The sequence below is a fragment of the Acipenser ruthenus genome, chromosome 2, assembly GCF_902713425.1.
Source record: "Acipenser ruthenus chromosome 2, fAciRut3.2 maternal haplotype, whole genome shotgun sequence".
Lineage (NCBI taxonomy): Eukaryota > Metazoa > Chordata > Actinopteri > Acipenseriformes > Acipenseridae > Acipenser > Acipenser ruthenus.
This window is the reverse complement of record NC_081190.1, coordinates 6991670-7018017: the sequence shown is the minus strand read 5'-3', so window position 1 is coordinate 7018017 and position 26348 is coordinate 6991670. Positions and strand designations below refer to the sequence as shown.

The 26348-nt window shown below is 42.6% G+C and overlaps 1 protein-coding gene across 5 annotated transcripts in view; it reads left to right on the top strand.

Annotated features, from left to right (window-relative positions):
* The window catches only part of LOC117404091 (superkiller complex protein 3-like), a 54909-nt gene that overhangs the window by 25014 nt on the left and 3547 nt on the right, over positions 1-26348 (top strand). For all 5 annotated transcript variants that reach the window (XM_058987604.1, XM_058987590.1, XM_058987598.1 and 2 more), the window contains 21 exons: positions 113-366; positions 1230-1332; positions 1458-1640; positions 4544-4688; positions 5242-5320; positions 6345-6406; positions 6936-6992; positions 7303-7371; positions 7728-7802; positions 8180-8321; positions 8896-8989; positions 9414-9491; positions 15799-15923; positions 16167-16290; positions 16950-17171; positions 17559-17631; positions 21297-21350; positions 21439-21550; positions 23215-23343; positions 24518-24642; positions 25180-25338. In XM_058987604.1, the coding sequence (XP_058843587.1) occupies positions 113-366; positions 1230-1332; positions 1458-1640; positions 4544-4688; positions 5242-5320; positions 6345-6406; positions 6936-6992; positions 7303-7371; positions 7728-7802; positions 8180-8321; positions 8896-8989; positions 9414-9491; positions 15799-15923; positions 16167-16290; positions 16950-17171; positions 17559-17631; positions 21297-21350; positions 21439-21550; positions 23215-23343; positions 24518-24642; positions 25180-25338 (2464 nt within the window). The remainder of the gene's footprint in view (positions 1-112; positions 367-1229; positions 1333-1457; positions 1641-4543; positions 4689-5241; positions 5321-6344; positions 6407-6935; positions 6993-7302; positions 7372-7727; positions 7803-8179; positions 8322-8895; positions 8990-9413; positions 9492-15798; positions 15924-16166; positions 16291-16949; positions 17172-17558; positions 17632-21296; positions 21351-21438; positions 21551-23214; positions 23344-24517; positions 24643-25179; positions 25339-26348) is intronic.

The following is a 26348-nucleotide window of genomic DNA, read 5'->3' as shown; positions in this document are numbered from 1 at the left end:
TAAACTGGCTTAGTATTTTTCTACACGATCCCTGTGGAAGATTGTTTATTTCCTCCACCTGTTCCCATGTTATGAAAACTCCTACCTCTTCCAACGTCTCTATTTCTTCCAGTTTGCAAGCTGCTCTGAGGGCTGACCCAAAGGATTCGATCTGCTGGGAGTGTCTGGGAGAGGCCTACCTGAATAGAAGAGGGTTCACCGCAGCTCTGAAGGCTTTCACCAAAGCAAACGAACTGAATCCAGAATCCATTTACAGCATCTTCCAGATAGCAGCCATCAAGCAAATCCTGGGCAAATACAAAGAGGCTGTCACTGAGTACATGCAGACTATCCAGAAGAGAGATGACTATGTCCCTGCACTAAAAGGTAGGGAACACAATTAAGAGATTGCAACAAACAGTGAGTTTGTTAAAGATTTGCAATGGCCAATAGCTAATAAACTCACTGTTTCGGGGGAAGGAATTACTGGTGCACACCCCTTGTGGTCTTTTTTATTCTGGCCAAGTAGAAATATCACCTTGTTCAGTCTTGCTTATACAGACCCAAAAGTAAAACATGCCGGTGACTTAATTAGACATAGATATATAGGCAGAAACAGTAATACATGATTAATGATGTTGATTTTAAGGCTAGAGCATCATTAATAGAGATTTAATCAATAATTGCCACCAAGCTCTGAAAATAACCTGCACATCAGAAATAGAGTATATTTATTAATCTGGTGGTGTCTGCTAGCAAGGCTTTCGTTACTTACTTTAATGAGCAACTCTGAAGGTAAGCTGTTTACTAGTTTTGTAATAATGATTTTTCAATAGTGAAACTTGTAAATGTGAAGATCTTGATGAATCTGTTCCATACTACGGTGCCAGAAAGGCAAGTACCTAAATGTCACCTAGAGTTTAATCTCTGTAGCTAAAATATGATTGTACAGTAAGTAGAGTAGTTTCTCTAAACCCAGTTTCTTAAAATGTCTTTACATTGCAACAACACATGTTGCGGTATACATTTACATAAGAGTAAGTTCCATTTAAGGTGACCTTTCCTCATACTATCTTAGATCTCATTATATTCCTCCTCTGGGTCTGTTACTAGGCATATCTAAAGTACTCTCGAATATTTTCTTTGATGGAAGGAAAATTAAATTGCAATTCTTCCATTACCACGGAAACTTACAAGTGGTGCACTTACAATTTCTTAGCACATCTTTTTTTAATTTAAATTTTCTGCAGGTCTAGGCGAGTGCTATCTTTCCATGGCCCGAAGAGCACTTAAAGATTATCTGGATGGAAGAGCTGTGGACTATCTGGAACAAGCCATCGAGTCCCTTTTCAGGTAAGTGATCTTGTGGAGCGCAAGTTGAAGGAGACTCTATTTAGATGTCTCCTGCAGCTTGAGCACTACAGTCTTAGGCTCTTAGTCATGAGCTCTGTTAAGGGTTCTTGTGTGTTTTGTTACAGAGCTGTCCAGCACCGTCCAGACCTGTCCTGTCTGTGGAAGCTGCTTGGTGACGCCTGCACCACAGTACACACCGTATCCCCCTCCAGAGGAAATGTCACCGTTTGGGGCCCTCTTAGTCAGCGGAACCCAACCAGCCAAAAACAGACCTTGAACAAGTTTGAAGTCCTGAGCCTAGGAGGACGGTGAGCTCAAAACTAAAAGTTTTGTTATCAGGACCCTGTGTGTAGTATTATTATTATTATTATTATTATTATTTATTTCTTAGCAGACGCCCTTATCCAGGGCGACTTACAATTGTTACAAGATATCACATTATACATTATTTCACATACAATTACCCATTTATACAGTTGGGTTTTTACTGGAGCAATCTAGGTAAAGTACCTTGCTCAAGGGTACAACAGCAGTGTCCCCCCACTGGGGATTGAACCCACAACCCTCCGGTCAAGAGTCCAGAGCCCTAACCACTACTCCACACTGCTGCCCGTAATGTTTTTATTTAATTATTTTGTTAAGTACAGAACAGTAAGGGTAACAGCCGTATACAGTACAAACCTTCTTTTTTTTCTTCTTCTAGCTGTGTACATTTATCTTTTCACATGGTGACTGACATTGTAGCATAAGAACGTTGTTGGTATGGCTAATGCATTTTATTTATTTCAAATCGGCCCACACTAAGTTCTGGTAAGTGAGGGGTAGATTCTATAAAATAGGACCAGTACTGTTATGACAGGCTTTAGCAGAGGTGTTGTAATTGTTGGGGTGGGGTTCCCAAGTTGAAAGGTTGAGAACAAATCCAAATCTAATTGCTCTCAGTGTCCCTTTTGGACAGTTTTCTGCTGAAGCTAATTTTCATTGTTATTTGGCCACCATTTGAACTTCATATTTTCAATGACGGCATTTACATGGACAAGTCATGACAGTTTTCCTCACAATGTTTTTGCCATAGCTGTTCTGATTTAGGAAAAAAAGTCACCCGTACCAATGCAGATTACTCAAGTCATAGTAATTTAGGGGAGGGGATATTTAAATGTCCGTGGCTGCCTAGTAATTAGGAAAAGAACAACTCTGAATATCGTGAGGAGAGCTTCATGAGTTGCCATGAAGATTAAAAAAAATGAACAAGAGAAAATAATTAACTTGTTGTCGCGCACATTCCGAATTATCACGCATTACTTGTGTCTTGTTACCTTTCCAGCACACACACAGACACACACAAACACATAAAAGTATATAAAATAAAACTTCTACCAAGTACAAGTTTTACTACTTAAAAAATAGTTATGCGTAACATCTAAATGTTTTATTTATTTAAAGTAGTGGAATGTGGAAAATGTGGGAACATGGGGGGTTACACTACAATAAAAACGGTATGATCTTTAGGTCTATATGAATATATGTAAAAATACATACGAGGTTCCTGAGCAGCTTTATGCACTGGCAGTTCTATAGGCGGAGTGCCAGGCTGAGCTTCCTGTACACCTGTTGCTAATGTTCCTGTACACATCTGCCGGTCCCTATACCCTGCCTCTGCTCCGAGAAGCCAGAGACTGCTGGTCTGCAGCTGCGGTAGAAGTGTCAGGCGCAGAATCCGCTTAACACACACACACATTTATAATGAAACGTGGATGCCTTGTAATATTATAAACATTCAAACAAAAGTCTTAATTTCAAGTGATACAGTACATTTATGTTTGTTAACTATATCCATTACTTATTGCACATACGCCAATTGATGCTAACAATTCATTCCAATTCTGTGCGGTGTAAGAAGAGGTGGAGCTCAGTTGTTCCTGGGACATCTTAAAACAGTTATAGAAAGACTACTACTACTACTACTACTACTACTACTACTACTACTACTACTACTAATATGAAGCTAAAAGTTTGCTTAGTTGTGCTAAACAACATGCATTTATACAAACATTAATAATAGGCTATATGAGAGGTTTACATTTGCAGCGTCTTTTCCGTTCTTTATTGTCTGTGTGTGTGTGTGGTTTGGTACGGCTTTGCTGAGGAATAACGTGAGACTCCGCCAGTTAAACAGGATCTTGACTGCTGAAATCTTATGAGACACAAGCATGATTCCTGTTCCGGTTTACATGGGTTTTTACAGCTATTTGTGTTGTGAGAAAGCGATTGACCCTGCCCTTAAAGTCACGCTAACCAAAGGATGTTCTTTTGCTGTTTCACGATGTAGTCACACAGTAATGACTGTAGAGTTGATTTTCACGTGCATGTAAACCCAGCCACTGTTATTGAAGATTACCAGTGTTGTCAAGTAAATATTAATTGTTTCACTGCAACGTTTACTTGACCTTTGGCCATATGAATGATATGGGCCGCACACTGTACTGTCTTTACAGTTGGTACGTAGCTGTTTTCTCTGATTTCTTCACTGGAATTCCATTTGTCTAGCACAAATTAACCATTTTACTACCACATTATTGACAGCTGACAGTACTGGTTTATGTTTATTTTGCATTTGTTTAATAAATGAAAGCAGGAAAGGAAATTGAGCAAATTCAATACTGGACTGGTCAATTCTGACTGGTATTTCAAGAGTAAGCAAGTCTGCTTTCGGAGGAAGAAATACAGACATGTTCTTCTAAAGGACAGATTTATGTGCAATTTCAAATAAATTGACAGGATGATTTTTTTATGAAGAGGTGGCCTCTAGTCATCTTCATTCCGCTTGGTCTAATTGTGGTCTGCAGATCCCCACTTATTAAAACAGAGCAAAGCTGTTATTAGTGTGTAGGGCTGCAAGGTACAGACAGGAAGGCACTGATTTGACATTTACAGTACAAAGTATTCTGGAGAGAAGGTTGGGGGTGAAAGTGCAGCAAAGCGTACTCTCCAAATTGACAAACCCCAGAGTCAACATTTTTAAGACTGTTTCTTGTGAAACGTCAATGGTGTTTGACAGGCAACCAAGCACCTATTGTCTGGCCTATCAATCAACTAAGTGTAGATTTTACAGTTTCCTGTTGGGACTGTTAAGAGTCCTCCTTTGCTGTTTTTTTTTGTTTTAGTTAATTATTAATTAATAATTGTATTTATTAATTTATTAATTTAACAGGTGCTATGGCCGAGCTCTGAAACTTATGCCAGAATCTGCTAATCTCTGGTGTGACCTTGGAATAAACTATTACCGTCAGGCACAGCATCTCATGTCAGAAGGGAAGGAGAACGAAACCCCTGAGCTACTGGAGAAATCTTTACAGGTGAACTGTGAAGCACTTCCTGATTGCACCTGTCCTTTTTACATTATTCACACCTGCTAAATCATGCACGGTCAACACATGCTGAGAAAGTGATTTCTACCAGCTATCGAGAATCAGAATCTGGGAAGGCGCGTCTGTCTGTTTTTGCGTATGTACTTATGTTACATGTACTGTACGTATGTATTTGTACTATCTACAGAACGGCTTATGCAATTGTGTTAAAATGTAGTTCGACATTGTTTCCACAAGCTGTTGAGAGCATCAGAATCAGGGGGTATGTGAAGAAACCTGTCTGAATCTATGTCCTACTCTCACATTTCAACATGTATGTACTGTACAGAGGAAGTACTTCATATTTATTGACTTGTTCTCTAATTCTGTAATTACAGTCATGTGTTCCTGTGCTCCCCATTTCACTGATTTCTTGTGCTTTTTATTCCCCACTTCTTACAGTAGCTTTTAGTTCCTGTATCTGCAAATCAATGCAAAATGTTTTGTGGAAATTTTAAATCACCAACACCTGTTTATTTATTTTTATTTTATTGCTCCATAGTGTCTCAGAAAAGCAGTGATGCTGGACAGTAGGAATCTTTTGTACTGGAATGTGCTTGGAGTGGTTGCTCTGTGTAAAGGCAAGTATTTCTTTGGGAAAAGTATGTTTGCTTGAAAGTCAATGGGTGTCACTTAAAAATTGTCAAAGTGCTGCATAAATCTGTAGTGCATTTTTGGGGGTTACTGTTTCGGTTTAGATGCTGCATTTGGTTTAAAGAATGCCAAACAAGATTTTAAAAAGTCCTCTTTTTAGCATTAAAGAATGACTACAGGAGCCCCTTTTAAAATACAAAGCTAAAGATCAGATAGCTAGCCCTTAATGTGTGGCAAGTCTGGAGTTAAACTGAACCTACAGCACAGGCAGTGATGTAAAAGCAACCTTTATGTATATAGCATTGGATTCATAGTATCTGCAGGTACAAAACTGAAGTATTAAAATACAAGTAAATTGATCTTCAATATAAAAAAAACATGGAATATGGCTTCTGCTGATGATCATTGAATTATAGTTCTGAAAGACAAGGTGACAGATGAATGCCTTAAAACTCTCTTAGCTGCCACACAGAACATGTGCAAAAAGGCTTGCATTGTTGATTGTACGTGAATGTCATGGAATACAGAATCTTTGAAAGTAGATACTTGAGTATGGAGTAAATAAAAAACATGTTTCTGTTGTCATGAACTAGGTGTTCTAGTGATGCTGAGGTCCACAGTAATGACTGAAAGAATTATATCAGTTTGCCCTCTGTCATTCACTGGTCCCCAGTTGGGCTGACTATCTGTTCTTGTAAATTAATATTTATTAAGAACCACATTGTATATTTATTTTGGCACTTCCTGTATCCCAGGTCACCCTTATCATGGGGTTAAGGAAGTGAGGTCAAACCATGGAAGTGAGGTTGACCATTGTTACAGGAAGTGACAGTGTTTAGGTTTTGTCCCTGAGAGAGGTGCATATCCCAGACATGCATTAAAAAGCAAAGCAACGAACATAAACATCTGCATATCAATATGGAGACCGGTGGTGTTGCTGAGCTTGGTTATTAAAGTTATCCAATCACTGTGGTTCGTTTAGAAGATTTAAACTGTATTTTATATCTCCAGGTATTGAAAACCTGGCTCTTGCCCAACACTCATTCATCAAATCGATACAGGCTGAAGCAAACGTGAGTATTGTAAAAATACAGAAGGGGCTGATGAAATCTACTTTAGTGTTAATTTCAATAGATTAGATTCCTGTATGTCGCACATACAATGTTAGTCCCCAAAGATTGAAAATGAGTAGAATACCTGGATTGGCCCATGTAAAAGACTGTTTGCATGAAGAACTAAAGCAATGGACATAACTTCTTTCCTCTTAAAGGTTTTGAGGTGTGTCTTTTTGACTGATTCTTTTAAAATAAACTTGTTTTGTATTTAATTGAAATTTCCATTACTGGTACTTATTAATGGGGGACATTATTCTAATACAGATTTTAATTTTAATTTTTATACTGTATCATGTTCTGGAAACTAGGAAAACCAACCATAAACATTGCATACATTTTTCTTGTGGTGTTGCTCCTGAAGACACAAGTTGCTTATGCCTGAGTTACCAACATTACCTTTATCTAGTGAAACCTGTCATGTGTAATGTAGCCCCATGGCAGGGAGATGTACGGTACTGACACACTTTGTTGTTGTTCCTTTTTTCAGAATGTATCAGCTTGGACAAACCTAGGCAGTTTATATCTCAAGAATGAAAATATTGAAGTAAGTATTCAAAGTTTTAGAGCATATTAGAGATTCACGTTTAAAGTCACAGCTCAGCCTAAAAGAAATCCTTATAAATGTTTACCACAGTATTTTTGCACTTTTCCAATGGTTATACTATGCATTTACCAGAGGTTTGCCATGCTTTTTCAATATGCTTTACCATACCTCTCTGTGCTTTTACAATGGGTACAAGTTACTTCACTACCATATGGCACATTGCAACTGATGAAGGCATTTGCAAACCGTCTAGTCGGCTTGACTTATTAAATGCTCTACTGACTGAGCCTGTGTTGTTGTTGTTTTCCAGCTCGCTCATGAAGCCTTTAAGGTAGCCCAGTCTCTGGAGCCTTCGTATGTTAACTGCTGGATCGGTCAGGTGCGTGTGGTTTTACACAAGGACATACACAAGCGCTGAAATGGAGGGGGGATTACAATCTATCAATCTACAATCTATCAATCTACAATCTACAATCTATTATCTAATTGCTTAGGACATTCTTTAATATCAGTCATTGAGGTGATTGGAATCTTTGGGGGGGGGGAGACACACGTGTATGTGGCAGTACATTAAACATGCAGAATGTGAAAACATGCAAAGAACATTATTCTCGATCACTGACTCCAAGTAATGTGTTTAAGAAATGTTTAGAGACCCCAGAGGCTCTAGTAAGGGCACTACCCTTTGGAGTGCAGGGTGAGTCATGTCTTCATGTTGTGTTTCTCTTTACACAGGCCCTTATTGCAGAGGCGGTTGGCAGCTATGAAACAATGGATCTGTTCAGGCACACCACAGAGCTTAGCATCCATGTAAGTATAAGGAACCTATGTGTTAGATCAAAATGTGGTAGATCAACTAAATGGTACAGGATCAATGTTTATCTCCTATGGTTTTCCATATACCATTCAGTCATTTAAAAAATATATATATACAAGTTTTTTTTAGAATTTTTTTTTTTTTAATCTTCTACTTTGCCCTGCAAAGACTTTGAAATAACAAATATGCATTATAGTGTATGACTGCTAGGAAACATGGTGCAATTCTTTCCAGTCTGCAGTGACCGAAGGAGATCTAGCGAGGGTGATGTTTATCTTACCACTTGTCATTGATCCCTCTAGCTGTTGCTCTTCTAATGTTCAAATAATCCAGTAATCTTTGTTTATTTTTATTTTTTTTTACTTTCCAGACTGAAGGTGTGAAAGGTTATGCCCACTGGGTGTGCTCCACGCTGCTTGATAAAACAAACAGGAATTCAGAGCTTTATCTCTACAACATTGTGCAGATGAATGCTATTACTGCTGCTCAGGTTGCTTTGAGCAAATACACAGGTACTTTCAAATACAGCAAGCCATGAAAATGACATGGTCTCTTCTACATACCCTCCGCAGATTCAGAGGGGTTTATTACTGAACTTTGCTACAAAATATCTATTAAATACTGTATTTAAAGGGCTACATTATATCATCTACATTTTCAGAATATATCATTTCTAACCTGTGTTTTTTGTAATTCTCTGTTGCTGATTCTGCTTGGATCGTTGGAAAAACTCGACATTTTTTATACAAAATCACTTTCTATCTCCTATTTCTACTGGAATTGTTAGTAAGCATGGTAAAAAAAGGGATTCGAAGTAGAAACAAAAAAATGAAAATAAGATATTAAACAAGGAAGAAGTAAAATTAAGAAAATGTAGCTAAAAAGTATCCCTTTTATAGGAGGGGATGAGTTTTGGTCTAAGATAAATAGTACCAATAATATATCTGGTTCATGCAGTAGGTGTACTAGATACATACATGATGTCAATGTACCACAACACTGACATTGAAAATACAGTTTCACTCTGGTACTGTCTTCATTTGCCATGTTGTTAAAATACATGTAACCGTACCTGTAAATTTGCAGAGAGAATCCGCACAGATGCAGCCGCTTTCACCATGCTGGGGTACCTGAACGAGCACCTGCATTTAAAAAAGCAGGCTGTGGAGGCCTACCAGAGGTAAGATCATTATTACTACAGTGCACCCCAGAGGTGACATCATTATTACTGCAGTGCACCCCAGAGGTGACATCATTATTACTGCAGTGCACCCCAGAGGTGACATCATTATTACTGCAGTGCACCCCAGAGGTGACATCATTATTACTGCAGTGCACCCCAGAGGTGACATCATTATTACTGCAGTGCACCCCAGAGGGAACATCATTATTATTGCAGTGCACCCCAGAGGTGACATCATTATTACTGCAGTGTTACTGACCGGTGATTGGCTAAGATCTTTGAGCCATTAATACAGCATGACTTGATAAACCTGTGCATTGGGCATTTGTTAATGAGATTCAGTAACTTGTATCTCCTAAACACAAAAACATACTTAAGCTCATTGGAGCTCAGAAAAATACCTTGTTTCTGATTTATTTAGGGCTGTTCAGTTGCTGCAGCCCACGGGAGGAAAGGAGGCGGTGATCTTTGCTTTGAGAAACTACGGAAGGACTCTGTGGTAAGTGAAATGCTCTGGTGGCACTGTGTGTAACTCCAGCAGTACCTTTGCATTTCAGGTTATAATTAGTACCAGCAGCAGTGTTTGCAGGGAAACAAATGAATGGCATGCTGGTGCAACGCAGTACATACCCGCCTGCTTGTGTAGTTTACAGATGGAAGAGTATCCTGTGGCCGTGTCGAATAATGAAAGTGAAGTAATCATACATCTGGAAGAGTAGCATGGCTATTTACTGATTTATTGATTTATTTTTCTTTCTCCTTAAGCAGCTTTCACAGTACATTTCGATTTCATCAGTCATCACCAGAGATCCTAGTTTTCCGCAATAAAAAGAACAAGATTCTCAGATAAAAAGGACCCCCCCCCCGTCACATAAGATACGCAAGCAGTACTATTGAATAACGGTTAACATAGGAAGTATTTATTGGTACACTTTTAAATTCTAAGGAAGTTGCAAGCTCACCAGTACCATCAATTCAATAATATAAACAAGATTACCATTTTACTTTGAACACAAATACAAATACGTAATAGTAATTGTAGTGTAGTAATAATAAAACCCCCAAAATAGCATTCATATTAGTTTATCTCCAAATTAGTCTTTGTCATGTGGATGGCTATTGCCAAACTCATTGACCTGATCATTTTCAGCATCTTTAACAGCTTGTTCAGTAACAACAATGTGCCTCATTCAACCTTGACCGGAAGCAGTTTTATTAAACAAGTATGTTTATGTAAATTTAAAGCAGAATTGCCTGTGTTGATGATTATATATGATAAATGCATTGCTTTGGCTATATAACAACTAAAAAAAGCCTTGCATGTTTTTTGCCCTGCCCCAAGTGTAAAACAAAAAATTCTCCAACTGCATAGAAAATGAGTGTTATTCTGCAGCAAACCGATTTCTAGGACCCCTGGTCATCGCACAGACTATATTTGTTTGGTGTTTTATGGCAGTATTTCAGGTTAATGTATTAAATTGCTGTTTGTTGTTTCTGGCTATCACTGTGTTAATGACAGCTTTTAAAGATTCATTGATCAACAAGCAATTACTAAATTCCACTATACCAACATCGCATTAAATCTATTACTAGAATATAGTGAAAAATGTAAACAATCTGGAACTGAATCTATTGAGCCTGGAAGAAAGAAGGATTAAGGGGGGGACTTGATTGAAGTCAAAAGGAGTTCACAAACATAACCCAGACCAGGACCAGAGGACACATAACCCAAACCAGGACGGGAGGACACATAACCCAAACCAGGACGGGAGGACACATAACCCAGACCAGGACCAGACGACACATAACCCAGACCAGGACCAGACGACACATAACCCAGACCAGGACCAGAGGACACATAACCCAGACCAGGACCAGAGGACACATAACCCAGACCAGGACCAGAGGACACATAACCCAGACCAGGACCAGAGGACACATAACCCAGACCAGGACCAGACGACACATAACCCAGACCAGGACCAGAGGACACATAACCCAGACCAGGACGGGAGGACACATAACCCAAACCAGGACCAGAGGACACATAACCCAGACCAGGACCAGAGGACACATAACCCAGACCAGGACCAGACGACACATAACCCAGACCAGGACCAGAGGACACATAACCCAGACCAGGACCAGAGGACACATAACCCAAACCAGGACCAGAGGACACATAACCCAGACCAGGACCAGAGGACACATAACCCAAACCAGGACGGGAGGACACATAACCCAGACCAGGACCAGACGACACATAACCCAGACCAGGACCAGAGGACACATAACCCAAACCAGGACCAGACGACACATAACCCAGACCAGGACCAGAGGACACATAACCCAAACCAGGACCAGAGGACACATAACCCAGACCAGGACCAGACGACACATAACCCAGACCAGGACCAGAGGACACATAACCCAAACCAGGACGGGAGGACACATAACCCAGACCAGGACCAGACGACACATAACCCAGACCAGGACCAGAGGACACATAACCCAAACCAGGACCAGACGACACATAACCCAGACCAGGACCAGAGGACACATAACCCAAACCAGGACCAGAGGACACATAACCCAGACCAGGACCAGAGGACACATAACCCAAACCAGAACCAGAGGACACATAACCCAGACCAGGACCAGAGGACACATAACCCAGACCAGGACCAGAGGACACATAACCCAGACCAGGACCAGACGACACATAACCCAGACCAGGACCAGAGGACACATAACCCAGACCAGGACCAGAGGACACATAACCCAGACCAGGACGGGAGGACACATAACCCAGACCAGGACGGGAGGACACATAACCCAAACCAGGACCAGAGGACACATAACCCAGACCAGGACCAGAGGACACATAACCCAAACCAGGACCAGAGGACACATAACCCAGACCAGGACCAGAGGACACATAACCCAGACCAGGACCAGAGGACACATAACCCAGACCAGGACCAGAGGACACATAACCCAGACCAGGACCAGAGGACACATAACCCAAACCAGGACGGGAGGACACATAACCCAGACCAGGACCAGAGGACACATAACCCAGACCAGGACCAGACAACACATAACCCAAACCAGGACCAGACGACACATAACCCAGACCAGGACCAGACAACACATAACCCAGACCAGAACCAGAGGACACATAACCCAAACCAGGACGGGAGGACACATAACCCAGACCAGGACCAGAGGACACATAACCCAAACCAGGACCAGAGGACACATAACCCAGACCAGGACCAGACGACACATAACCCAGACCAGGACCAGAGGACACATAACCCAGACCAGGACCAGACGACACATAACCCAAACCAGGACCAGAGGACACATAACCCAAACCAGGACCAGAGGACACATAACCCAGACCAGGACCAGAGGACACATAACCCAGACCAGGACCAGACGACACATAACCCAGACCAGGACCAGACGACACATAACCCAGACCAGGACCAGAGGACACATAACCCAAACCAGGACCAGAGGACACATAACCCAGACCAGGACCAGACGACACATAACCCAGACCAGGACCAGAGGACACATAACCCAAACCAGGACCAGACGACACATAACCCAGACCAGGACCAGAGGACACATAACCCAAACCAGGACCAGAGGACACATAACCCAGACCAGGACCAGAGGACACATAACCCAAACCAGAACCAGAGGACACATAACCCAGACCAGGACCAGAGGACACATAACCCAGACCAGGACCAGAGGACACATAACCCAGACCAGGACCAGACGACACATAACCCAGACCAGGACCAGAGGACACATAACCCAGACCAGGACCAGAGGACACATAACCCAGACCAGGACGGGAGGACACATAACCCAGACCAGGACCAGAGGACACATAACCCAAACCAGGACCAGAGGACACATAACCCAGACCAGGACCAGAGGACACATAACCCAAACCAGGACCAGAGGACACATAACCCAGACCAGGACCAGAGGACACATAACCCAGACCAGGACCAGAGGACACATAACCCAGACCAGGACGGGAGGACACATAACCCAAACCAGGACGGGAGGACACATAACCCAGACCAGGACCAGAGGACACATAACCCAGACCAGGACCAGACAACACATAACCCAAACCAGGACCAGACGACACATAACCCAGACCAGGACCAGACAACACATAACCCAGACCAGAACCAGAGGACACATAACCCAAACCAGGACGGGAGGACACATAACCCAGACCAGGACCAGAGGACACATAACCCAAACCAGGACCAGAGGACACATAACCCAGACCAGGACCAGACGACACATAACCCAGACCAGGACCAGAGGACACATAACCCAGACCAGGACCAGACGACACATAACCCAAACCAGGACCAGAGGACACATAACCCAAACCAGGACCAGAGGACACATAACCCAGACCAGGACCAGAGGACACATAACCCAGACCAGGACCAGAGGACACATAACCCAGACCAGGACCAGACGACACATAACCCAGACCAGGACCAGAGGACACATAACCCAAACCAGGACCAGACGACACATAACCCAGACCAGGACCAGAGGACACATAACCCAAACCAGGACCAGAGGACACATAACCCAGACCAGGACCAGACGACACATAACCCAGACCAGGACCAGAGGACACATAACCCAAACCAGGACGGGAGGACACATAACCCAGACCAGGACCAGACGACACATAACCCAGACCAGGACCAGAGGACACATAACCCAAACCAGGACCAGACGACACATAACCCAGACCAGGACCAGAGGACACATAACCCAAACCAGGACCAGAGGACACATAACCCAGACCAGGACCAGAGGACACATAACCCAAACCAGAACCAGAGGACACATAACCCAGACCAGGACCAGAGGACACATAACCCAGACCAGGACCAGAGGACACATAACCCAGACCAGGACCAGACGACACATAACCCAGACCAGGACCAGAGGACACATAACCCAGACCAGGACCAGAGGACACATAACCCAGACCAGGACCAGACGACACATAACCCAGACCAGGACCAGAGGACACATAACCCAAACCAGGACCAGAGGACACATAACCCAGACCAGGACCAGAGGACACATAACCCAAACCAGAACCAGAGGACACATAAACCAGACCAGGACCAGAGGACACATAACCCAGACCAGGACCAGACGACACATAACCCAAACCAGGACCAGAGGACACATAACCCAGACCAGGACCAGAGGACACATAACCCAAACCAGGACCAGACGACACATAACCCAGACCAGGACCAGACGACACATAACCCAGACCAGGACGGGAGGACACATAACCCAGACCAGGACGGGAGGACACATAACCCAGACCAGGACCAGACGACACATAACCCAGACCAGGACGGGAGGACACATAACCCAGACCAGGACCAGACGACACATAACCCAGACCAGGACGGGAGGACACATAACCCAGACCAGGACCAGACGACACATAACCCAGACCAGGACGGGAGGACACATAACCCAGACCAGGACCAGACGACACATAACCCAGACCAAGACCAGAGGACACATAACCCAGACCAGGACCAGACGACACATAACCCAAACCAGGACCAGAGGACACATAACCCAGACCAGGACCAGAGGACACATAACCCAGACCAGGACCAGACGACACATAACCCAGACCAGGACCAGACAACACATAACCCAAACCAGGACCAGAGGACACATAACCCAGACCAGGACCAGACAACACATAACCCAAACCAGGACCAGAGGACACATAACCCAGACCAGGACCAGACGACACATAACCCAAACCAGGACCAGAGGACACATAACCCAAACCAGGACCAGACGACACATAACCCAGACCAGGACCAGACGACACATAACCCAGACCAGGACCAGACGACACATAACCCAAACCAGGACCAGAGGACACATAACCCAAACCAGGACCAGAGGACACATAACCCAGACCAGGACCAGACGACACATAACCCAGACCAGGACCAGAGGACACATAACCCAGACCAGGACCAGACGACACATAACCCAGACCAGGACCAGAGGACACGTAACCCAAACCAGGACCAGAGGACACATAACCCAAACCAGGACCAGAGGACACATAACCCAAACCAGGACCAGAGGACACATAACCCAGACCAGGACCAGACGACACATAACCCAGACCAGGACCAGACGACACATAACCCAGACCAGGACCAGAGGACACATAACCCAAACCAGGACCAGAGGACACATAACCCAAACCAGGACCAGAGGACACATTTGGAAATGAAGTGATGACAGACATTGGACAGAGATGGGAGACACTTCTTTATAGAAGAGAGTGGAGGCCTGGGAATGGGTTGACAAGTACATTGTTGATGCTGAACTATTGGGATCCTTAAAGACCTGACTTGGCAATATTTTGGGATAAATTGGTTACCAGGAATCAGACAAATGGCACCGATAGGCCGAATGGCCTCCTATTGTCCCTAAATGTTCTTATGTTCTTAAGAAGAAACTTTTTTTTTAAAATCCTTGTGCCCTGCAAAGCAGTAAGTAGCTACACAAGGATTACAAGCTGCCGTGAGACCTCAAGGTTATGACAGGTTTGTGAATGGGATGCATACAGTGGTAAACTCATCACTCAGCAGGCATGTACTCCCTGGAGAGACTGAATCTGTGCAGTTTAAAGGTGGCAAAGCTTGCAACATCAAAGTAACCTTTCTTCTTTTTTTATACCTCAGCACCACAGGTCAATACGATCAGGCCATCCAAGCCTACACATCCACGCCAGTCACAGAGCTTAGTGACATCACTGGACTTGCGCTGGCTTTCTTCAAGAAGGGTTTTTTACAGGAGAGTGCAAGAGGTAAAGTAAATGAGATGTTATGTAACATGACTGGTAGCGTAGATATTCGATTGTTTTCAGTATTGATTTGCTCATTGCTTTCTTTGTCTATTGATGAGGCCATGATTTTTAATAGTATGTTTTCACGAAGTCCTTGCAAATTATTTGCAATTTTGGCTTTTTAGCACTATACAGAAAACCTATGTTTTGAGATATTGTGGCTAGTGTTGGTCTTACTGTAACTCCTTTGTTCCACACTAACAGCTTATGAGAAAGCTTTGTCAGTGGTGACTACTGAAAAGGAGAAGGCTTACATCCTGACCGCCCTGGCGTTGCTGGAGCACAGGCAGAACAAAGTGGACAGTGCCAAGACTCTGCTCTTTAAATGGTGAGTGGCCAGTGGGTGGCTTTTAAAGCCACTTCACAAGATCAAAAGCCCTTTCCAGCTGGGAAAACTGATACCCAGGGCTGGAATGAAAACCGTGCATTTTAGGAAAATGGTTTGATAACGAGGGACTGTTTCCCAGTGCACATAAAACAGCACTTGCATACAGCCTCAGACCTTGAACAGTTTGAAGCTAGAGTGTGCAATCTATATTCATCACCAGACAACAGAATACATATTTAAAAAAAGGAAACTGGTTGAAACAAAAACCACTGGGGGCACTTGAGAACCAGGGTTGGCAATCCCAGTTCTACTGGATTCAGTAAGATCTGTGTTAGTTACTGTCCCTCATTACCTGTCGAGATAACTTGTTATTTTGACAAAATGACATTCAATCTTGTCATTTAACATAAGATTTTGTCTGCTGAATTCCAGGTGTCCAAAAAGTGTGATGTTAGCAAAGAACATAACTTCAGGTATTTAAAAGGTTGGCGCTTTCTGCATTTAAAAGTGATGCAGTAAAGAGTACGACCAGCTAAGCTAGATAAATGTTTTCAGGTATACTGTTACTGACTGTCTTGTTGGTTGTCTTTTTATGTATTACTTGGGAAGTGAAAGCGCAAACGGCCTGATTTTTCTGCCTTGTAATTTTTGTTTCCCAGCTCTATGTTGAAGGAGCCCAGTGTAGAAAGCCTGCAGTCTCTGTGCGCACTGGGCCTGGTCAATCGAGACGCTACCCTGGCTACCGCAGCCCTCAACGAGCTCCTGAAGCGTACAGACCAAAAAGAGGGGGTTCACGAGCGCTGTCTCCTCACGTGTGCCACGTTCGCCCTGCAGGGGAACAACGTGGCTGTCCAAAGACAGGCTTCCAAAGCCATCCATAGGTATGTAGAATATTACTTTTGACTTGCATTCATCTAAGAAGCTTCTACTCTCAGCAGTGTGGCTTAATCCAGGTCAACCCTGAGCAACTGTAAACGAGTCCCGATTCCTGCTCATCCAGTTCTTTAGGCTGCCAGGAAAGGTTTTAGGTCTTGTTTTTATAGATGAGAATCCTGAGACCAAGCTGTGGCTATTTTACAGTAATGCCATTTCAAACCTGTCTGATTTAGTGCCATTACGCTTTTAAGTATTTGTATGTATTACATAATCAAATGCTATAAAATGCAATTCTTAGAAAGGCGTTTTGACAAGAAAGACTTCCCAAGGACATCAGTGCCTTCAGTGTCTTGTATGTAAGCTGACGCAGCCCCTTTTTGTCCCTCTTCTAGTAACCCTGGAGATCCTGCACTTTGGGCTCTATTATCAAGATTGGTTCCTCAGTACCACCCCAGAATTGCTGAGGTAAGTTTATCAAAGACCTGTAGAAAGCAATGACCCTCTCGGGTTGGTGGCTAGCTTAGCTGCTAATGTACATTGTGTTTGATTTATTTTGTTTGCTGTCAGTGTAATACTAATGAACTGCTACAAGACTACATTCAATAGAAAATAGCCATGCCACTACTTGTGTACAGTAAAGAGACTCAAACAAGCCAAGTCAGACGCCTATAATATCATAAAACCGTTATACAATTCTATACTCTGCTTGAACTTTTTATTACTACTTAGGCAGGTACATAAAATAAAGCTAGTTGGAGAAGAGAAATGCTATAGTGATTGTATGTGGTTTCATATTTGCTCCATTAAATGTAATGATCAGCTTTTGAATAAAAGAAGGCAGGCTTGATACTGTACCCAGTGAGACTTCTAAATGAATCTACTGAGCAATTTAGCTCCATATCCCCAGCTAGAGACCTGCCATCAATATGCTATAGGCAGGGCCCTAACAAATTTCATTTAAAAAATCTTAAATTTCACAGTTTCAGCTATTTAAATCTTAAATTTCAGGGTGGGGTAACAAACTATGAACATGTAGTTAAAAGCAGCAAAATAAAAACATTTGAAGCCCTGATGTTAACAGAAGCATATGACTAACAAAGTAGACACACTAAATGAAAATGAAACTGAAAACAGGATTGCTCTATGATTGTTGCGTTTCTGTTATTATTAAAAAGCGGTTCTGGTTTTAAACGTCATTACATGCAACAGTAACACAAAAACTATTCTGAAGTGCTGAGCAATAACAGGTCATGCTCTTTACTTAAGCCAGGGGTTGAATGTGAGATTGGAGCATCCTGTAGCTGTGTTTTTCTTCATTCCCTGTCTCTGCGGTGTAAATACCTGTCCGTATTTAGACACAGCTCTCTCTCGGCATCCGCTGAGTGGAATTGACAGACAGCCCTCAGCTAGCCTAACGGTACTACCAGCTGAGATCCGTAGGTCAGGCTAAACCCGCCCCGGATGGTGGTGTCTACCAATCAGTGAGTAGAGCACAGGTAGTGTCAATCAATAAATCCTTTCCAGTTCATGATGAGCTTTCATTTTTAAATTGAAACAAGCTAATAATCACATCAGGAACCTGTAACGGTACACATAACTTCATTGGATTTTAGTCCAGGGTAAAAGTACACACAATGTGAAATGGGTAGAGCCCTAGTTATAGGTCATCTACAGAACAGAACCTCCTTTTCAGAGAGTGGAAGAGCAGTTGTAATTTCTGTCCTCTGTGAAATTTAGATTTTCCGTTTACTAATTCACAGTTGGCAGGGTTGTAGAGTGGGTAGAAACTGTAGATGTCGTCATTTCTACAACCACCTTAATTAAGAAATTCAGCTTTTAGAAAGTTGAAAAGTAAAAAGAATCTGGAATAGTAAACACAGTAAATAATGATCTATGCACGAAATAACAATAGGGAATAATTGAGAACAGCCAAACGGATATTAAAACAGGCAAGCAATTAAATATTATGGAAATGTAGATGGTTCAATTATTCCTTTTAAGAAGCTCTGAGCTCCTCAGGCAGCAAGGAGTAAGGGTGAACCTGCAGGAGAGATCCTTGCTTCCCTTGTCTCCTCAGTTACTTTGGGTCTATTACTGACAATTTAACCCTCAAAGCCCAGTGCAAGATCTTGGACAAAACATACCGTAGTTTCTTCCCTTTGCCTCCACCATCATTGTATCCATTTCATGCAAATCAGTAACTATCTCTAATTCCATGTCACAAATAAGTTATGAATCTATCAAAATTAAACCACTGGAGTAGTCTTCTGCTGCAGTGACAGGAAGTACAGTCGGGAGCAGTATTCTGAAGCAGTGACAGGAAGTACAGTCGGGAGCAGTGTTCTGAAGCAGTGACAGGAAGTACAGTCGGGAGCAGTGTTCTGAAGCAGTGACATGAAGTACAGTCAGGAGCAGTGTTCTGAAGCAGTGACAGGAAGTACAGTCGAGAGCAGTATTCTGAAGCAGTGACAGGAAGTACAGTCGGGAGCAGTATTCTGAAGCAGTGACAGGAAGTACAGTCGGGAGCAGTGTTCTGAAGCAGTGACAGGAAGTACAGTCGGCAGCAGTATTCTGAAGCAGTGACAGGAAGTACAGTCGAGAGCAGTGTTCTGAAGCAGTGACAGGAAGTACAGTCGGGAGCAGTGTTCTGAAGCAGTGACAGGAAGTAGTCAGCAGCAGTGTTCTGAAGCAGTGACAGGAAGTACAGTCGGCAGCAGTATTCTGAAGCAGTGACAGGAAGTACAGTCGAGAGCAGTGTTCTGAAGCAGTGACAGGAAGTACAGTCAGGAGCAGTGTTCTGAAGCAGTGACAGGAAGTACAGTCGAGAGCAGTGTTCTGAAGCAGTGACAGGAAGTACAGTCGGGAGCAGTGTTCTGAAGCAGTGACAGGAAGTAGTCAGCAGCAGTGTTCTGAAGCAGTGACAGGAAGTACAGTCGGCAGCAGTGTTCTGAAGCAGTGACAGGAAGTACAGTCGAGAGCAGTGTTCTGAAGCAGTGACAGGAAGTACAGTCGAGAGCAGTATTCTGAAGCAGTGACAGGAAGTACAGTCGGGAGCAGTATTCTGCAGCAGTGACAGGAAGTACAGTCAGGAGCAGTATTCTGCAGCAGTGACAGGAAGTACAGTCGGGAGCAGTATTCTGAAGCAGTGACAGGAAGTACAGTCGAGAGCAGTATTCTGAAGCAGTGACAGGAAGTACAGTCGAGAGCAGTATTCTGAAGCAGTGACAGGAAGTACAGTCGGGAGCAGTATTCTGCAGGAGTGACAGGAAGTAAATACCATCTGCCTGATCCTTTTTTATTTTGGTCTAGAAAGCTCTGCTTGACTTGAATGTGTACTCTTTTTTTTATAGATCTTAAAATATGATTGTTTTGCTGAATGCTGGCTTGTATCTTGTGTATGTCAAGCTGCCCCATGAAGGCACATGAAAATGAATTTTTTTGTATTTACAGAACCAAGCATATTAGTCATGAAATGACACATCCCCTTTCGCATTCACTTTAGTCAGTGTTGTACCATGAATGTAGATACATAGATTCCACTGAAATCAAGCATATGCAAAATAAGGCAGTATAATAGTGTTTCTTTTTCTATAGAATAAATAATACTATAGAATAAATAATTCTATAGAATAAATAGGAGGCTGTGAGGTCCAGTGGTTGAAGAAAAGGGCTTGTAACCAGGAGGTCCCCGGTTCAAATCCCACCTCAGCCACTGACTCATTGTGTGACCCTGAGCAAGTCACTTAACCTCCTTGTGCTCTGTCTTTCGGGTGAGACGTAATTGTAAGTGACTCTGCAGCTGATGCATAGTTCACACACACTAGTCTCTGTAAGTCGCCTTGGATAAAGGCGTCTGCTAAATAAACAAATAATAATAATGACAAATAATACAGTAAAGTGTAGATACGCATGGCAAAACGTTACTAACCATAGGTACTGTACATGGTGCAAAGAGGGACTGTATTTCTATTGGCCCCCTGGCAACAAGGATTTCCTGGAGGCACCCTTAAATCGATATGTCAGATTACTGTGTTTCCTGTATGTAAACTGCTCAAACTCTATATGGACATTCCGTTTCTTAAGTTCAAGAGGAGTTTTTACTTATGTGATGCATATGATTTCTTTTCCAGGGTGGAGCAGTTGCTGGACGAGTGGCTTGCCATTTTAGTATGACCCAAGGAAAGGTAATCTTTGGTTTCAGTCATTTAGATGGGGGTGGGTGGTCTGTAACTGTGGATCATCCTATGTTGCTATACTTGTGTTTTCCTTTAGAGTGCGCTCCTGTACAGTGGGGTAAACCAGCTGGCCGCAGGCATGCACTCGGGAGAGGACCAGCGTAGTAACTCACTGAAGACCATTCAGAGGGCAGCATTACTGAGTCCAGGTACTGACTAACTGACACGTGAGGGCAGCAGTGTTGAAAGCCTATGGGTTCAAACCTCCAGCAGTGTATTTCCTTGGAACCCAAGCCACAGAAACATAGTTCTGCACTAGAACAGACCCAACACAGGTGTGGCTTGAAAGGTAATCTGACCCAAGTCACTATTTCAAATTGAGAGCACACAGCAGGATGGAAGCCAGGTAAACATGAAGTTTAGAACAAAAGACTGGAAGCACTTTTTAACATGGAGAGTTATAAATGTGTGGAATAACCTACCAGGTGAAGTAGCAACAGATTTAAAAAAAAAAAAAAAAAATTGATTCTGTCCTTTTAAATTATATCCCCTTACTAGGGGCAAATGGCATGCTAGAAATGGACTTGATAAGATGATAATCTCCTCTGGCTCTCAGACTTTCCTTATGTTCTTGTGACTATAGAGGATGTGCACACCTTCAATTTCCTCCTTCAGATACACCTGGTTTGGGGCTGTTAGAGGACCTCATATTTGGCTTTTAGGAAGACTGCTGTACTGTACATTCATTCCCTGTCAACCTTTTTGTTTTGTTTTTTAATGTAAGAAATACCTAATATTGCCACTGTATTGCTTATAGGTAACATGCAAGCAACAGTTTAGCCACCCAGTGGTAACACTTGCAGATATTACTGCAAAAGTCTCAGAAGCATGCATTTTTTAAACTAAAACACATTGAGCAATGTGGTGAGATTCAGTTACAGTGTTAGAGTAACAGTCAGTTAAATTTTATGGCAAGTTTTACAAAAAAAAAGGGATCTGCCATCTCCGTAGTGTGAAACAGCTCAATTAATAGGCAAATGCTGCCCCTTAGTGTACAATTTTTGAATTGCAGTATCGATTTGGCACAACCTCCCCACCACTGAGACACAGGTACTGTAGGTACCTGCTGTATGTAGTAAGGGGTTATAACCAAATCAAAATGTACTTTTGTGAATGTTTGTTATACTGATAACATTTTAGAGGAGTCACCTATACATGTGCTATTTATAAGTGAACAGCAATTTTGTTTGTTTTAAAACCTTTGAGTAAAATCAATAAAGCCAGCTTGGTTCTTCACTTTTCACAGCTTGTGGACTCAGGATTGTATTAGTACATGTTTTGTGTGTCCGTGCCCATGTACACAGTTAGGTTGACGCCTTGAATAATTAAAAGCTGTTAATAACATGGCAAGCAAGTGCATTGGGCCGCAGTGCCAGCTCACTGTTCTCTGTGTTTCTCAGAGGACCGCGGGGCCAGCTCACTGTTCTCTGTGTTTCTCAGAGGACCACGGTGCCAGCTCACTTTTCTCTGTGTTTCTCAGAGGACCGCGGTGCCAGCTCACTGTTCTCTGTGTTTCTCAGAGGACCACAGTGCCAGCTCACTATTCTCTGTGTTTATTGAGGACCACGGTGCCAGCTCACTGTTCTCTGTGTTTCTCAGAGGACCGTGCTGCTAGCTTTGTGTTCTCTGTGTTTCTCAGAGGACCACGGTGCCAGCTCACAGTTATTTGTGTTGTGTGTTTCTCAGAGGACCGTGGTGCCGGCTCACTGTTCTCTGTGTTTCTCAGAGGACCGTGTTGCCAACTCACTGTTCTCTGTGTTTCTCAGAGGACCGCGGTGCCAGCTCACTGTTATCTGTGTTGTGTGTTTCTCAGAGGACCCTGGTGTGTGGGCTTCTTTAATGGCTGCCTGTCACACTGAAAACACAGCGTGTTATCTGAGCAGCGCAGCACCAAAAAGAGCAGGCTTGGAGGAAACATTTATGAAGGCAATCTCAAAGAAGGGTACGTATAAAAATAAACGCATTTTAAAAAAATATATGTATATCATAAATTAGTTCTCCAGTAAGCATTTTCATAAAATTTATAATGCAACATATTTCTAGGAATGCCCCCTCCCCTTTTTTTTTAATCAATTTGTTATCAATGTTTACCTTGTTTTTAATTAATTTGAATTTCCCAATTTCAAATAACGCCTTACCGCTGCAACCCACTTACCAACCCTGCAACCCGGATCTCTGTTTCCGCTATTAAGCAAACCTAAGGAACAAACGTTGCCCCTCTCCTGAACCCTGTAGGCGAGGCCCAGTCTCTCCTCCTGGCCTTGCCGGGTGTCTGACCGGTAGGGGTTGCTGAAGCCCGATGAGGTGAACTGTACTGGGTGGATTTTCATGCAGCTCTCCCTGTGGGCCCCCAGCCAAGATCGGCAGCTCTGCATGAACAGGGTTTTCTTTGTGTAACTCAAGGGTGGGCAGATACAAGTCATTCCTTTAAAAGCTGTGCTGTCACCCACATCCACTTCATGCATGGCACTTGGAAGAAACGCAAACTGAGAGAAACATTGGATTGCTCTGCCAGCTCTGCTTAACTGAGTCAATCCAACTGGAAAGCAGAAGATAAAGCAGCTGCTTGGAAGAGATAACCATACAATAAATACAGACCTCCAGTGCCAAGGCAGTGAACCAGCCATGGAAAATACAATGTTTTGCCCCAGCCAGGGAACATTGCTTTTCATGAAATTAAGTGAATGCTGTACACTTGCCTGATCATTTCAATGCAAGTTACACTGCTGAAGGCACTTGCCAAAACATTTGTGTACTCTTAAGTTTTACCTTTCAATCAAAGTTAGTAATGTTAGGCCATGCAAACTTCATAATAATTTCTTAGTCTTTTTTGGAGGGATGTGGGCATTTTTTTATTTGTATGTTTCACATTTTAATACCTGGAACTGAGAGTGCATTGGCAGTATAGGATTCTGAATATTGTATGTGAAACCTGTTCATTCATTGGTAAATCATGCATTCAAATCATAAAGCGCCTCCTGTCTTAAATATATCTTGTACAAGGGGGATTTTACTGTGTATGAAGCATACAAATGATGAAGCATTAAAAAATAATCATGCTGAGGTCCCTGAGAAGCTTTTATCATGACCTTAACGATTATGTTTCCCATTTTTAGTTAAAGCAGAGGAAAGTCTTCCTGTTTCCTACTCCCAGTGCCTTGAGAGCTGGGCTCTTCGACAGGCGCTGTCCGGGCTAAAGCAGGCAGGACAGACCTCAGCAGCAGAATCCCTCTGCACCAAGGTGTGGGCAGTTTTACTGAGTTATTATTATTGCATCTCCGTGCGTCACGCAAGTTGCTGAAGGTTTCAGAACTTTGGGGTATGTGGAGTCAGCTGTCTGTCAGACTATCACATGGTGATTATTTATTTATTTTTTTTGCTTTTACCTGAATGGCAGAGGGTGTGAGTTTACTGACATAGTTGTTTTGTTATGCGCCTGTCTGTGTTTTATATTATTATATCTCAACACACTCCACTGCATACAGGAAGTTGAATAAACAACAAGTTACGTTTTGCTATACACTTATTTACATGTTGTTTATAAGTAGCCACCTGGTCTGGTTCTGTTTGGGAAGGTAGATGCAAATCTCTTTTTAGTGTAAATCAAATGTAAAAATATGTAAAAACTAAATCAATCAATAAACACAGAACACAGCTATGTGAATGACTGTTGGTCTCTCGTCTGTCAGGTTTTGCTTGGGGACCGCACACCCACTTATTGTACCCACTGGTTGTACTTCCCGCACCTGTATAAAAGATGTTGTTTTTATTCTTCTAGGTTCTTGGTATCCAGCCAGAGCAGCCCGATGTGTTCTTGCTGCTCAGACAGGCACAGTGTGAGCAGCTCCTGCAGTCACACAGGCAGCTCCCTGAAGCTGTCCTGGTGGAGCTCAGGAAGGCTGTGATGTCTAACTACACATCTGTATCTGCTTGGCATGTAAGTCTGCATGGAAATCTTTAAATAAATAATTTAAATAAAAATACATGTTGTTTATTTACACGTAATTGAAGATGTTTTTGATACATACAGTAAGCTTGCATTGCACAACTGCAGCGGACTGAGGCAAAACAAAGCTTTATTTAACAGTCACCGTTCCAAGCAGGTTATCAGTCACATTTTACTACTACTAAAAATATTAATACTACTACTAATAATATGAACTTACGCTTGTCAAGTGACCCCAGAGATTGGTTATGCCTCTGTGATACGAGTCGCTTGCACAGTTTGCGTTCAACTTCTTTTTGGTAGTCTGGGCATTTAACAAAAAAATCCCAAACAGCAGAGGGGTTTTGAGACATTTTTTTCAATACAGCTTACGCTATACAACGCTTTGCTGTCGAGGTGGAGAATGAAGAAATTAAAGGTTTGCGTCTGGATAACACGAGCGGCAGGGGGAGGGGTGACGATGCTCAGTTTTCGAAATTTTAAAATTATTAGAGTTAGCGTATATTTTATATGTTTCAAACATATTCTACCATAGCACTTCTCTTACACTGTCTTGTACACTAGGTATTCAGTACATGTTTTACTGAAGCAGTACAGCCACTAGAGGTACCCACCCACTGCTTTGGATACTGTACCCTGCTCCATACACAGCAGCAGCTCCATATAGAGTTGCTCTACATTTAACAGTTTGGTAGTGGATAAACTTTTGTTTATGTAATATGCATTATACAAATCAAAAGATCCAATTTTTCATGTGAGTGACATTTAATGTGTGTTTTATGGTATTCACACATTGTCAAACAGTTTCTGTTAACGGGAAGAAAAAAAAAAAAAAAAAAAACACAGTGCGTGAAAGGCATCTGACGAGTCTTCGAAGGTTTAAAACAATCTCTGAATCCCTAGCTAGTGAACGAACCTTCGAACCTTCAAACCACCTCTGTTGCAAGCATCATTTTACCAGTTTTGGTCTAGTAAGAAGGATAAAACATCTGCAGAATTAA